This window comes from Falco rusticolus, chromosome 10 (genome assembly GCF_015220075.1).
Source record: "Falco rusticolus isolate bFalRus1 chromosome 10, bFalRus1.pri, whole genome shotgun sequence".
Classification (NCBI taxonomy): Eukaryota; Metazoa; Chordata; class Aves; order Falconiformes; family Falconidae; genus Falco; species Falco rusticolus.
Genome location: NC_051196.1, coordinates 33,922,613 through 33,936,492, shown reverse-complemented (window position 1 = coordinate 33,936,492; position 13,880 = coordinate 33,922,613). Strand labels below are relative to the sequence as shown.

At 44.8% G+C, this 13,880-nt stretch overlaps 1 protein-coding gene across 6 annotated transcripts in view; it reads right to left on the bottom strand.

Annotated features, from left to right (window-relative positions):
- ARHGAP40 (Rho GTPase activating protein 40) overlaps positions 1-13,880 on the bottom strand; it is a 42,294-nt gene that overhangs the window by 11,572 nt on the left and 16,842 nt on the right. For all 6 annotated transcript variants that reach the window (XM_037402800.1, XM_037402799.1, XM_037402798.1 and 3 more), the window contains 3 exons: positions 7,581-7,783; positions 2,923-3,143; positions 366-441 (listed from right to left, as the gene is read on the bottom strand). In XM_037402800.1, coding sequence (XP_037258697.1) covers positions 366-441; positions 2,923-3,143; positions 7,581-7,761 — 478 coding nt within the window. In that variant the 5' untranslated portion in view covers positions 7,762-7,783. The remainder of the gene's footprint in view (positions 1-365; positions 442-2,922; positions 3,144-7,580; positions 7,784-13,880) is intronic.

Below are 13,880 nucleotides of genomic sequence, written 5' to 3'. Positions count from 1 at the left end.
CATGGCCTTAAATTAAAGGACGTGCCTGTGGCTAACTTCTCTTTACACAACTGCATATGGCGTTTATAGGGTTTCACTACATGATCTTCGCTGGACTGATTTTATTTGCATCTTCTAGTTGCTTTCCAAAAGAGTTAGTTATCAGTTTGAGCAGCAATTCCTGACACTAGACCCTGGAAAAATTTACATCCACAACTATGGATAACCATGTATTTAAAAAAAACCCACACACCGCCACCACCCAAAACCCCCACCAAAATCCCCCAAACACATACAGGGCTGATGTTTCAGAGCCTAGATAAGCATGACTTCCCTTCCAGTTCCACCCTCCTCCAGATCCTTCTCCACATCCAAACCTTCCTTACTTCGCTGTGCACTTGAGGTCCGTAGGTTGTGCCACAGCTGATCTGGGCTGGACTCCTCTTTCTCTGCTGCTGTCTCCTGAAAAATAAACCAGAACATGTTTACCTACACAAAACAGAAGTTATCGTAAGGCAGCCTGTTTTTGGCAGACAACACACACCTGACATCACCTGCTAGTCTAAGAAAACGCTGCTCGAGCTCAGGGCTACAAGGCTGTTCTGAAATTAGGAACCATAATTAGACGATCTGGCATACAGGTGAAAAACAGACGACACTCTCATAGACAGTATTTGTGATAGATTTGCACATCATTAGGCCAATTCTTCCCTTCACAAATCATTAGCCATTTTTCCCCTTTAAGTTCACGCATTGAGGAGATCACAAACAGTGGACCAGGCAAGCTGCGTGGGATCCACCCGCTGCCTGTGATCACAGTTTCACAAGAAAGAACACGCTAAGAAAGCGGCAGTCAAAAGCTTCCCTTTGTGGGCTTCACAGTAACCTACCTCTCTCATCTAGAGAGAGAAATTAACCATTAGAAGCGTAAGGAGGCATGTGGCAGATAATTTTGTTAATTAAAAACCTTACATTTACTAGAGCTAGTTAGAATATAGGAAAGCTTATTCCATTACCAAAAATTAGTGACTTTCCAAGAACCTGCTTATGGCACAGAGTTGCGGATGGAGGGCTGAAAGTTAAAGGGACCTGTGCAAAGTCAGTGCAGGTGGACACACGGGTTAATCTGCACAGAAGAAGTATTTGTCTTTAGAGTAGGTGCACAACTGATGGGCTTGCCATGAGAGCAGAACCAACTCTTTCAGCATCTGCAGCTAAATCACAGATCATGGAATGAATAATCCCCCAGCATCTTCAGATCCAGCTGCAGTGCAAACAGCCCGCACAGAACAGTGACACGGGAAATATGTGGAAAGGTTCCGACAGAAATGCCAAAACCTTTGATGCCTGAGAGCAGCTCGCAACAGAGGTGGACAGGAGGCAAACTGCAAAACAGTCCTGAAACACCGATGGAAATAAAAACCGAAATGACTGACAAATGACTGCCTGCATTCTTACAGCCTGAACCACTTCCACTCCAGTCACAGCTGAACTGAATTAGCTTTAAGCTCAATCTGCTGAAAGAAAAATACAAGTAATTCTGTATCGGAATTTTTTTCAACTCAATTTGCTGAAAGAAAAATATGAGTAAAAGAACACGTATTCTTTTGAAAGAAAATACAAGTAATTCCAGCAGTGTTACTGGGGTGGGGAGTGGAGGGGAAAGAGTCCAGTGATCTTGCTGGATGCTGATCTGGATTTTTCACATCTGATCAAACTAAGGCTATTTAAAAAGACAAATTTAGCATCTTTGTACATGCTTTTGTTACACTAAAATGTAATTTTAAAACATCAGATTTAAAGCAGATGCAGTTGCTTATCAAATGCAAGTATTAGCGATCTAGTGCATGGACACCTAAGATTAAGAGCTCAAAAATCCCCATTCCTATTCTAAAGACAGTACAATTATTTTAAGAGATATAACAGGCTTCTATGTAATCTGCAAGTTTAAAAACTTGCTGAATTTCAACTGAGGCACTTAGGACAACCTTGCAGCATTATTACTCCCAGAAATGTCATCTTTTTGCCACCCATTCAGGGAGGAACACTCGGAACACTCTGCAAAAGAGAATCAACCGTGACTGTCCCAGTGCAATTCCCAGTGAGGAAGTTATCAGCACCTCGGCACCGGGCAGTTACCAAGAACGTAACCACAGCAGCTTCCAGTGATGCTGCAGGCTGCTAGCGTCATTCCCTTAAGCATCCAAGGGATTCTTTGGGTATAATTAATCTCATTACAGTAAAAGAAGTTGTAAAGAGGTTCAGCCTGAGGAAAAGGAGTATTCAGTTCTTGTAGAGAGCAAGGGTCCCGTGCTGCTCAAAGAGGTAGATCTTAGTTAAGATCTTCTGCCTAGACACTTGACTGAGTAGAAAAAGTCACAAGGAGACCAGATTTGGATACTTTTCAACAGTCCCTAGAAAAAATAAGAATGCTGCACCTTGTGGCCACAACCAAGACAGCTGCAGCACAGCAGGGAAGCAGGCGAAAAGGTAATGGTTATGTATTCTCTAGCAAAAAAGAAAAAAACCCAACAGGCAACAGCTAGTCTTTCCTAGTCTTTCTCCAGGATTACAAGCTGTACAAGGTCAGCTTATCAGAATTGAATTTATTAAGTTCTTTCTTTTTTTTGGTTAATAATGATTTAACACATCACTGGAATGGAGAGAACACAAGAGGGCTCCAAACATGCTCTGCAAGGCTGCAGCGCTGTGGGCACTGCACAGAAGCCTTCCAGCAATCTCTAGGGAGCTCACGGGATCTGCACGTTTTGTAGCAGCCTCAGTGCTGCAATCTGGATGCAGAATTCCTACAGTCTCAGCTTCATTTCTGCTCAAGAGATGAAGTCATCTATTTGGAAATGACAGTAGCCCTAAACCCAGAAAGCCAAGTCACCTCCCACCACGCAACAAAGTCTTTCAGGAGACCCCACTCAATTAACATACCTCCGAGCTGACCACTCCAAAAATGTCTCGGACATCACGCACAGGATGCTTGTTCTTCCTCCTCCGTGACCGGGAGTAGGTGTCCAGCCGCCGCTGCACGGCAGCAGCCTGGGTCTTGGTCAGGGTGGAGAGCAGCACGATGTTGTCATTTTCCGAGGCATGGTCCCCAAGGAGGTCGGACAAACCTGCGTCTTGGAGCCACTCGGCTTCAGCTTCTCCCTCTGCGAGGCAATGGATGAGAAGGTCGAGCGAGAAGAGAAAGGAGAACAGCAATTTGAGTGTTTGCAACACTTCAGAGGTGGAAAACCAGAAGGCCGAGCCATCCCGTCTCTGGGGTGGCAGTGGGACATCGCTGGAAGGGAGCCACTTCTGTGCTAGGAAGCCACAGCTATTCTCAAAATCTCAGCCCTGTTCCCAGCTGGGTATCAGGGTGAAACCAGAGGAGAGACGGCACTTGGGGCAGCTATAACTGCCCACACCCCCCCCTTCCCCTTACCCAAGACAAGGGAAAAGAAAAGAAAAAAAATAGCTGTGGAGGCATGGGTGTCGCCAGGAACACAGGCTCCCAACAGCTGGGCAGAAGAGGGGGCATGAGCCCAACTCTGCTCAGTATTTCGCACAAGCACTGCAACAGGAATGGAACCCAGCAGGGGCTTTCACAGGACAGGGGAGGAAAGTCTGATGCATTTACTTAAATCTGCCTTTCCACAGCCTGCCTGTGCAAAGGGGAGCTCTGGCAGCAGGCAACGGCGCCCAGCGAGCTCCCAAGGGATGGCAGTGCCTCCCGTGCACACCCGATCCTTCGGCAGCTTTGAGAGGGGACAAAAGGTCTGCAAGAAGCCACAACACTGCACATCTGGCTTTTTTACTCTTCTCTATTTGGCTATTTCTTTTAATTTTTATTCATCTGTATGCATACACCTGTGTATCAACAACTTTTTTTTTTTTTTTTTTTTTCTTCTCTTCAATATCCAAACACTGATCTGGTAGATTCAACTGTATTTTAATAAAGTTGCAGAACTATTTGTACGCACCACCCCTGTTCTTTACCTTTTCCAGTAGGCTGTTATCCATACAGTCATCCAACAAAAGCAAAAATGTTACTCTGTGCATTTGCTTGCTGTCTGTACCTATTAAAAACATTAAAGACCATTCCAGTTCCAGAACAAAGTGTGAGAAGCCTGGAGACAGTCCAGCAGCATTACTCAAACAAGCTCAATTCCATTTCATTTTTCAACATATATAAAGTTGCACATCAAACACAGAAGACAATTCTTTTCCTTATGGGATACACCCTTTGTGCAAGCCAGAAAGTGCCTTGAGCCAGGCAGCTACTTGAAATCCAAGGATAAAAGAAGCAATTTAGCAGGTGGCTTCAACTTTAATACAGCGAACACCACAAAGCCTTTATCTTTTCAGTTCTATGTGCCACATGCATTCACCGCAGGCAGCTCCGGCATAGCTCTGCCAAAGGTTATACTGGGAAAAAACTGTCACAACTGAACTGCAACGGAACAGTTCGTTCTTTCCTATGAAAACTGCCGTCTCCTCAGGTATCACAGCTGCTCAGGCAAAGCTCTGTTATTGCTGTATCAATAATAAAAAAGCCATGCAGCTCTTCTTGAGAGATAAAATAATCTAATTTTTCCAGGGAAACTTCTGCATTCATGCCATTTGCAAAACATATTGTGACTCCATTAAAACTCTTTCCAGCCTTCGGGGGATGCTCTTGGTGGTGTTAGGCACTCTAATGAAACAGGACTTTTTTTACCAGTACACCACAATAAATACAGCTGGACTTGAAGTCAAGTGTTTAATGAATCATCTAGCAAATTGGCTAGCTTTCCTACATGGTCTTGAGTTTTGGCCTTTTCCCATGTCTGGTTCTACAGAAGCTAACAGGTAGAGCATCCCGACGGTGCTGCTCGCTTGGTTACAGCTGCTCATGTACTTGTCCTGCCCATGACTCCTTCCTTTATGCTTGTCCTACATCCGCGGTTTCACAGCAGCACGGCGAGCAAAAAAAAAATTCTGGTTTATTTTGTCTTTGGGAACTAAAGGAAGTTAAGTGTATTGCTTGCAAATTTTGAAAATACCCAATTCCAGTCATAACAGGAAACTAATCTAATACACAATACTAAGCTGCGGGCCCTAAATCGGACATCCGTGTAAGCCTACTGCCCCAGCTGATGCCAAAGCACCAGATTTCAATTCCTTTATTTAATATTTTGGCCCAGTTGTGTTTGCCAGTAACACAAAAGAAAACCAGTAAAATAAGTTATTTATGGGGAGAAGGGGGAAATCAGAGAGAAATAGGTCAGACCTGAGAGGTCCACAGAAGCTGAGCTACAGGTTTAAACCTGGAGAGCCACTAAGATTTGCCTTGTGAGTTCCAGACAAGCAGCATTTGGGGGAATTGGGCACTATTAGGAATAAATTTGCAAAACTGAAGAACACCACTTCTAAAAAGTTACTTGAAACACAAGCAAGCCACAAAAAAAAGCGCTTATAGTAAAGCACTTGGTTCCCAAACAGTTACAGGACAGCTATGGCATCCTACAATTTCAGACTAAACACTAAGCACAACTTCCTACATAGTTTTCAAAGGTAAAGAAGAATCCCTCCTTGCAGACACTTCTCAGATGTGATTACATGCTATAAGGATGCTGACAGGTATTTTAGTGGCACTGCTGCAAAGCACATACGTTATCAGTCTGCTGTACTGTCAGACCTTGGAGAGAGCTGGATGAACAGCAGACAGCAAGGGAAGGACAATGCTGCTCGTATTTCAGAAAAAAACCTACTTTCTGCTCCCTTCGACTGTTAGTGAGGCCACAAGTACCACCAGCACCTTCCAGCTGACCCAGTTCTGCAAAGTTACATGCTGGCCTCCCACCAGTACCAGGTCACAAGCAGCTTCCCATTACGCCACCCTTACACAGGGCTTGCACAGGAGGCCAGCGTTTTCCAACTGGGTCAGCCTTTTTGCAACGACCTACCCACGCGTAGCCTCCCTGCTGTCCCCATACTGCAATTTTGATCAGCTGTTTGCCAGGCTGAGCCGTGCCACCCCCGGACGGAGCCGTTAGCTGCTGTCCAGGCACGACCTCTCGGGCTTCACGCGATGCGTGGTGGTGCCTTTGGCTCCGAGGAGCCCAGAAGCCCCTGTGCCGCGTTGCCACCGTGCAGTGTCCCAACCACACATCGCAGAGACGCGAAAGCCGACAGGCACCAGCCAAATCCCACATCCATGCCATCGGGAGTCCCCCCGGCCACTAACCCCTCTGGCACAATGCTTGTTTGACCGAAGCTCCTTTGCAGAAGGCACCAGGAGGCTGAGCGTGCCGCACCTCCTTCCCCAGCTCAGAGCATTATTTCAAGTCTGTCTGGTTTCAGTGGACAATTAAGCAGTCGGCTCTTGCCTGCTAGATTAATATACAGCATTAAGACACTTTTCCTTGTGTCCCTGCTTACACACAGTAATCGAATTGCCTCTAGCAGATCAGTCTTTTGTATATCCCAGACAGCCTTTCATCTCATGGCACGGACTCTTTTCCAGAGTCTCCTTCCTGGCGCACTCATTTTCTGAGTCACTTTTGCATCTCTTCCAGTTCTAAGAAACACATGTATGTCCTTTATGTAGGGGCACTAACAGCAGGTCTTACTGTTTACCGTGTCTTGCCTACTACAGCAGACACGGATGGTGGTTGTTCCACCCCACCCTCCAGAGCCCCCCTGTGCACCCAGGACAGCTATTCACCCAAGCACAGCAGCACACTGGGACTGTCACTCAAGCATTTCCCCATCACACACCTGGATCCTTCTCAATATCAAGCCAGCACAACAGCAGGAGGCTGCACAGCTGCAAACCCGACCAGTCAAGAGGATGCGCAACCAATTAAAACCCATTCTTCAAAAGGGACCTGGGAAATGCACAATCCCACTCTGTGGGATCACTGGACACCTATCACCATTTAACATCCCTCCAGCACCCCAGGGTGTTGTACCTCCCGTGTCAAAAGGCAATCAGTCCAGATTCCAGTTATTCCAAAATACTGGATAACATCAGCACTACAGAAAGCCCAGTAGAAACACCCCATGCACATGAAGCAGTCTTCACAAGAAAGAGAAAAAACCAAACCAAAAGGAGGTACATAAGAAAAACCTTGTGTGGACAGACTCAAGTCATTCTGGATGTTTATTATGATTTCTTGAATACTGAACTAGAGGAGGGAGAGTCTGCCTTCCACAAAGGCAGCTCTCAAAAGCCACTAGGATGAAGTCTCAGAACCACGCACACAAACAAGCCTTCCCAAACACCACCAACCGTCACAGCGTGTTTACCAAACAGCCTCCTGCACGGGGAGGGGGAGCCCTCACACTTGGTGGGGGCTGTCTGAAATGCCCTGGAGCCTTGAGCGTATTCCTGATGGACCTTTAGCATCAGCTTTGTTTCAGCAGCTGAACGTAGACCAGGCCAGCACTCCTCTTCTGCAGGGCACTACCTACCACCCAATTAAAAATACAGCTCTCTGATCTGACTGGTAATATTCTAACCATATTCCAACAGGTTTCCAAATCATTCAGGTGCATAAGCAAATTTTCTCTGTAAGATGTCCATCTTCCTCCCCCCACTCCCAACATTTTTGGCAACCTACCCTCTTGTGTTTTGATATCTGCAAGGCTGCATTCCTCTTGCTCGGCTTCAGCGCTCTGTTTAATGTTCTCTACTTCCAGCCAAAAACTGTCCATTGACAAGTTGTCCAAAGACTCTACCGTGGAATTCGTGCCCTCTGACACCAGGGATGCCAAAGGGCTCTTCAGAGGAAGCTGGCTCATTTTGCAAGGGCAATTTCTGGTACTGAAAGAGGAAGAGATAAGGAGAGAGAGACATTAAGCTACACGTACTCACATACGACATTCACATGCAGCGGTCTTCATTGATTAACGACTGCAACAAAAGCCAAACAGAGGTAAGTGCTAGACTTCCTTTGGTTAGTGTTTAGCACTAACAGACAAGGTTGGGATCAAATCCACCAGGGAATGGGAAAAACTGCTGTCCAAACAAGCAAGAGGATGCAGTATCAACATGGATTTTCCGATGCTGTCCTTCCAGTGACCTCCGAGACACCACCTACCACTCCCACCCTTGCTTCCAAGATCCCCTGCAAACTCGCACAGATATCCTCTACAGTCATGGACAACCGAGATGCTTCAAGCCTGGTGCACACGTGCTGGGATTATCTGGCACGCACAGCAAGCCCAACAGCTCCCCGCCGCAGCAGGCTGAACCCAGCAGCCTTGTCCTTCGTTTGCAAAAGCTGGCACAGCTCCATCTCCTGCATCTCAGCTTGTGCAATAAACAACTCTGATGCGTGAGGCCCTCTTTTCCTGACCAGACCAGATTTTTCAGCTGTGAAACAGCACAAGTGTCCTGGGAAGCCCAAACATACAGAATTTTCTTACCAGTCTGCTGATTAATTCATGGGTGGCCGAAGTCCCAGCCCGGCCTCCTTTGGCTTTCAACCTCCGTGCAGAAAGCTGTGAGGTTCTCAACAGCTCATAAAACAATGCCTCTCCTAAAATTAATTTTAATTTTCTTCAAAGGGTTACAAGCCATTTAAACCCTGCTGTGTATCTTTTTCAAAGACATTAAAAAAAGTGGGGTAAGCAGAACCTACTTATGAAGACACCTCAACGGCTCAACTTAAAAATACTAAATTAAAGAGATCGCACACTACGCTAACCCTGGATGGTTTTAAAACCACCTGTGAACAGCCACCACCACCACCCAGACCAGAACTTCTTTCCAGTTTCACAATAAAAAAAGCGCAGATTGAGTCTTATGCCTTGAAAACCATGACAACACAACACCCTCAAAATGCAATTAAGCCTCCTAACTCCAGAAGGACTTAAAAAGTTATAGATGGGAAAATATCTGGAATGTTTTAGCTCCTTTTATTCTGGAAAGCCATTATTAGCAGTTCTGGCACCAACTTGCTTCTGTTAGAAGAAGCATTTCAAGTCATAAAGGGCTAAGTCTGAAGAATCTAACAACTAAGAGGCATATGTTGTAGGATATTCTGCACTTACATTTACACATGTGCAAGCATATTACATTCATACCTTTTTCTAATATGCACGTAGTCAGTCCTTCTCTTCCAAAGGTCAGAACTAAAGCAATAACCTGGTTCCAGGATCGTCTAGAGCCAGACATGGTGTTGAGAATGAAAATAAGAAGGTTTTTGTTTGCTTGTTTTACAGGAACATAAGAGTGAAAGATTGAAAAGAGCTCCGATGCCACTCAGCCCACCTGTGACAAGGGCAGAGGTGATCTGCTTGTTTACTACCCATCCCCACTTCTCCCACCTTTCCTATTCCTGGATACCCAAATAACAGGCGCCCAGTTGAGATGCCACTTTATAGCCTGGCAGAGCACTTAAATAGTCAATCTAAGATTTTAACAACTTTTTTTTTATCTGCATAGCTCTCTCTGTCCATCTCTCTCTGTTCTACTACACCTACCATCCCAAATCATTATTTCCCCTTTCAAATTTTTACTTACATCTTCATCCAGTAGGAGTTAACACTTTAGATCGCATCCTCCACGTTAACTCTTCATCTTTAGTACTCCTTTCCATTTTCTCACATTTGCCAACAGCCTTCTTGTGAAAGGATTAGATTTAAGTGAAGCCACTTTGCTAGCATCGAAAAGACCATTTAATACCTTGCCTTGATATCTCACTAGAATTCTACTACACACCAGGCAACAGAAATCATCACTTGCAACATGAAACCCACCAGGAGGTTTTTAGATTATCTTGAGGGACTTGGGTTTTGGCTGTATCAGCGCTAGAAACGCTGGCAGCCCAACTTGCACTGAAGAGCAGCCTCGCAGAGCACACCATCATGTAGGCTAAGGAAGCACCTTGCCAGGTCTCCTAAAGGCCCTCAGCAGGCACCCAACTGCTCTTCTTGACCTCAATTATTGCCCTATACTACCGTGGGACCTACACTGCAGCTCTGAAATGCACCTTTCCTTCATGTTCAGCTTGGTTTAGAGCCTGCTCATCTAACATCCCAGAAATCTCCATGGATTCATGCTAAAACAGAACTAAGGTTTGCAGATCTAGCAGAGCCTACCCTAGACCTGAGCAGCAGCTTGCACAGCCTGCGTCACACATAGCTATGACAACCCCCTCCCCACACCTGCCTGGAAATAAACCCACAACAAAACATTAAGCCAATGTAAATACAATCTTCAGCTTCTTCAGAAGGGTGGCTCTTGACTTGCTCTGGATGACTTGTCCAAATACCAGACCCTGAATGCAAGTTTTAGTTCGGGAGATACTACAACTAAGTGGAGTAACACTTATTTAAGGCATTAGGGCGTATTCCTGGTGCACATATGAGAAGGGTCACGCCATCCTTACAGCCCAGGTTTCAGGCTACAGCTTTGCCAGCAGTTAATTTTGATCTACCAGCACCTTCAGTCCATATGGAGACAACAGAGTACTGGTGCCAGGATACAGCTTTGCCAGACAACAACGGGTACGGTACCGTGATCCTACTCCAGCTTGTGCTGCCGTACCACCCACAGTTATTTTCCTTCCTTCCACAGCTGGTAATACAGATGAGCTGGCAGTGCTTGCACCGAAAAGCTCCACAGGAGGCACGCTGTATGCCTACTCTTGGAGAGCAGTATTTGAACTACTTGTGTCTCAAACAGCCCAAAAGCCATCCTAACTTGTTTTCGACCCCACGGGCTGAGGCACTGAAGCCTATCTCACCAAGGTGCAGGATGCTCATGCCGCGCAGCAGCAGCAGGATCCAAACCCCAGCTCTACAAGTCCTAAGCTAGCACTGCTGTTCCTGTCTCACGGAACACCACAGCAAAATCAGGCCTTCACCTTTAGAAAATCTTTTATTTTCTGGCCTTTTTTTTTTTTTTTTTCTCTTGAACACAGGGCACAGTGCTTTACAAGTACAACCACCCAGGTGGAAGGCTAATTTTAGATTCAGCGCACCTAAAAGACTGTTCTTCCTCATTGCATTCCCAAGTCAACGGAGGGCAACCTGTGACGTATAAACATAGCAACAGTTTAGATTGAAAGTGTAGATTGTTGGCTTTAAATGTTAATTGCTCAGTTGTCACTGGGCAAGGAGTAGGTGGAATAATCAAGTTCACATAGTTGCACTGTCAGTGTAACAAAAAACTTAAGATTATGAAGTTTTAAAAATTAACCCCCCCAAAAAGCAAACTGGCAGAAAGATCCAGCTAAGGACAATGGTAAAGGAATGACTCTGTGGAAAGGCTGACCATCCTAGTGTAACCTTCTCGGCTCGTTCAAGAGCAGAGCCAGTTTTAGTGGGGCTCAAGATCCATTCAGCTGACTCGCCTAACACCTTCAGTCGAACCCTGACTTAACCTTTAATAACACAGTTATGAGAAATGAGGCTGGCATGGACCTTATACAGTTAATTTTCTTATTATTATTTCTTCTGTAAACCCCCTCTTTGAAGGGCACTGGTAGCCCTTAGCAAGACCTGCACAGACTGACTCCGAGTGACGGTGGCTCACCCATCCTGGGCTAGGATATGCAGTCTCAGAGTAGTTTTTTGATCTGATCCTAGATACTCTTAACACATGACAAATACATTGCAAATACTCATGCAATTCTTGGCCCTCTTGAATATCAAAATAAAATAAACACTGTTGCTACGCATTTGATCATGCCAGGTTTGAATCATTCCCAGCACTGAGCTTCTCAAAGGATCCCTAGCTGCCTTAACTACCTCACCGCTTGCTCAACATCCTTCCCTCATTGAAATACCTCTCGAACAGATGAATAAATAAAGAGGTTCCATCTCAAGCACTTCAAACAGAACAGAAGGTGACAAGTGTAAGCCAAGAAATGGAATTCCTTTAATATTGGTTCCAGAAAAAGCTAAGATGAGAAAAAGGCAACGGGAACAGAATAATTAAGTTATACAAGGCAGCCCTTCCATACAACAAACACCTAGTTTTTAAAGACATTTCCAAAGATCTGGAGCAAGCACAAAGGCCCACATGAAACAAAGAAACAGATGGAAGGAGTCTGAATTAACCTAAGCGCAAGTTAGGAGCAGCACACCAAGGCACAGCATCATAGCAATTCAGACCACTAGCAGGAAACACAAGCACTTTTGAAAGAGGAAAATATAATAAATTATTCTATCAACTGGCTGCAGCATTTTGACAGATGAAGACACTAAGTCAAGGAACAAAAATATGTTAGCGTCACAATATGCACACAACTTACCGGCTTTCAATTTACTTCAAGGTCGAAACCGACTGATGGGTGGTACTAAAGCACAAGATTAAAAGAAACAAACAACAAGGTCTATGTGGTACAAGTCTGTCTTCACGTTGCTTCCAAGTTCCTACCTTAAGCAAGCAGCCTAAACCGAAATGAAGAACAGTGTAGTTAATTCTGGAGACAAATAATGACCTAAAGATCAGCCCACCACAGTTCATGATGATAGGTTTCCTTGTTTAAAATCACATAGTAGGATGAAGGCATCCAGAAGCAACAGACAGAAGTATTTGAAAAACTGGAGCAAAATCTGAAGCAGTAAGTCACATATCTATAGCTATATATATATATAAAATATACATAACTATAATACAGATACCTATAATATGTAACTATAATATAGGCACCTATAATATGTAACTATAATAGATATCTATATGAAATATAGATACAATTTGTTCACCGAAAGTATTGGAAGTTTAAACCTCAGTCTTGCAAAGGCATCAATGCTAATATAAGAACAGGTCCCTGTATTGAAGAAGTCAAACAGCTGGCTGTCAAAATCCTACATGAAGTACACATAAGTGGCTATTTCATCCAGACACACAGAATTACACAGAACTGTATTCCCAGCACAGATGGCAAATTTATCCAGGAGATGCTTTGTGGACAAAAGCTCCACAACTTTTCTACCAAAGATCTAAACCAAAAGAAAGCTCTACTACAAAACTTTAATGCCTGCCTTTGTTGCCCTTACAATCCCCCAGATTTTGTACACAAAGCACTACTGAAGTTTACTTTTAGGAGAAAACTGAAAAGCACATGGCTGCTTCACATTCCTTGGACCAGAGCATAAAAGCCAAGACATACAAATTATCAAATCACTGCAGCAGCAATGAACAGTAACTCACCCAATTACTCTTACCATGCTTTACTTTCCCTAGCTTAACTAAACAACTAAAGAGCCAGAATTAAAGCAATCTTAGAAGCAGGCTGCCACTGCTGCCATACATCTTGGAGTACCTCTAACCATTGAGGATTTGCTCCTATACCTAGTAGTTTCACCAAAAGCATGCCCTACGAGAAGTCACCGTGCCTTTAGCCCAGGCTATGCCATACAGTGCTGCTGCCAGCCGTCACTTATATTCACATAGAGGCACTTTATCAAAGACACTGCACCCATGGGACAGCACACTTGAAGGTCGGTCGGTATAGCACCAGCAGGAATAGCGAAGACGTCACTACTACAATTTGCTAATAAGATTACAGCTTGTTTTCAGTAACACAGCAATCAGTTCATCAAGATCTTCTATTATGCAAGCAGCTCAGGGAGCAGCGTCATGTAAGGTTGTTTTGAAGAAGCCTGTTCTGCAAGTGATAAAGAGGACGTGCCAGATAGCTCCGCATGCGTGGAGTAATTCGTACTCCACACAAGCTCCAGCTTTCCCCTGCTCCAACAACAACAAAGCGCTCCCCAGCTTCTGTCCTGGCATCCCCAGCGACGCCAGAAAGACAAAACAGCAATCCTGTGCCCAGTGCTTTGTGGAGGGAAAAACGTGAATCCTGATGCCTGTGCACAGCTTAGCGCCTCCATCATTTTCTGTGCTGGACGCGAACTCCAGAGGTTACCCCCGCCACAGCACTGGGAGTTTTAAATAAAAC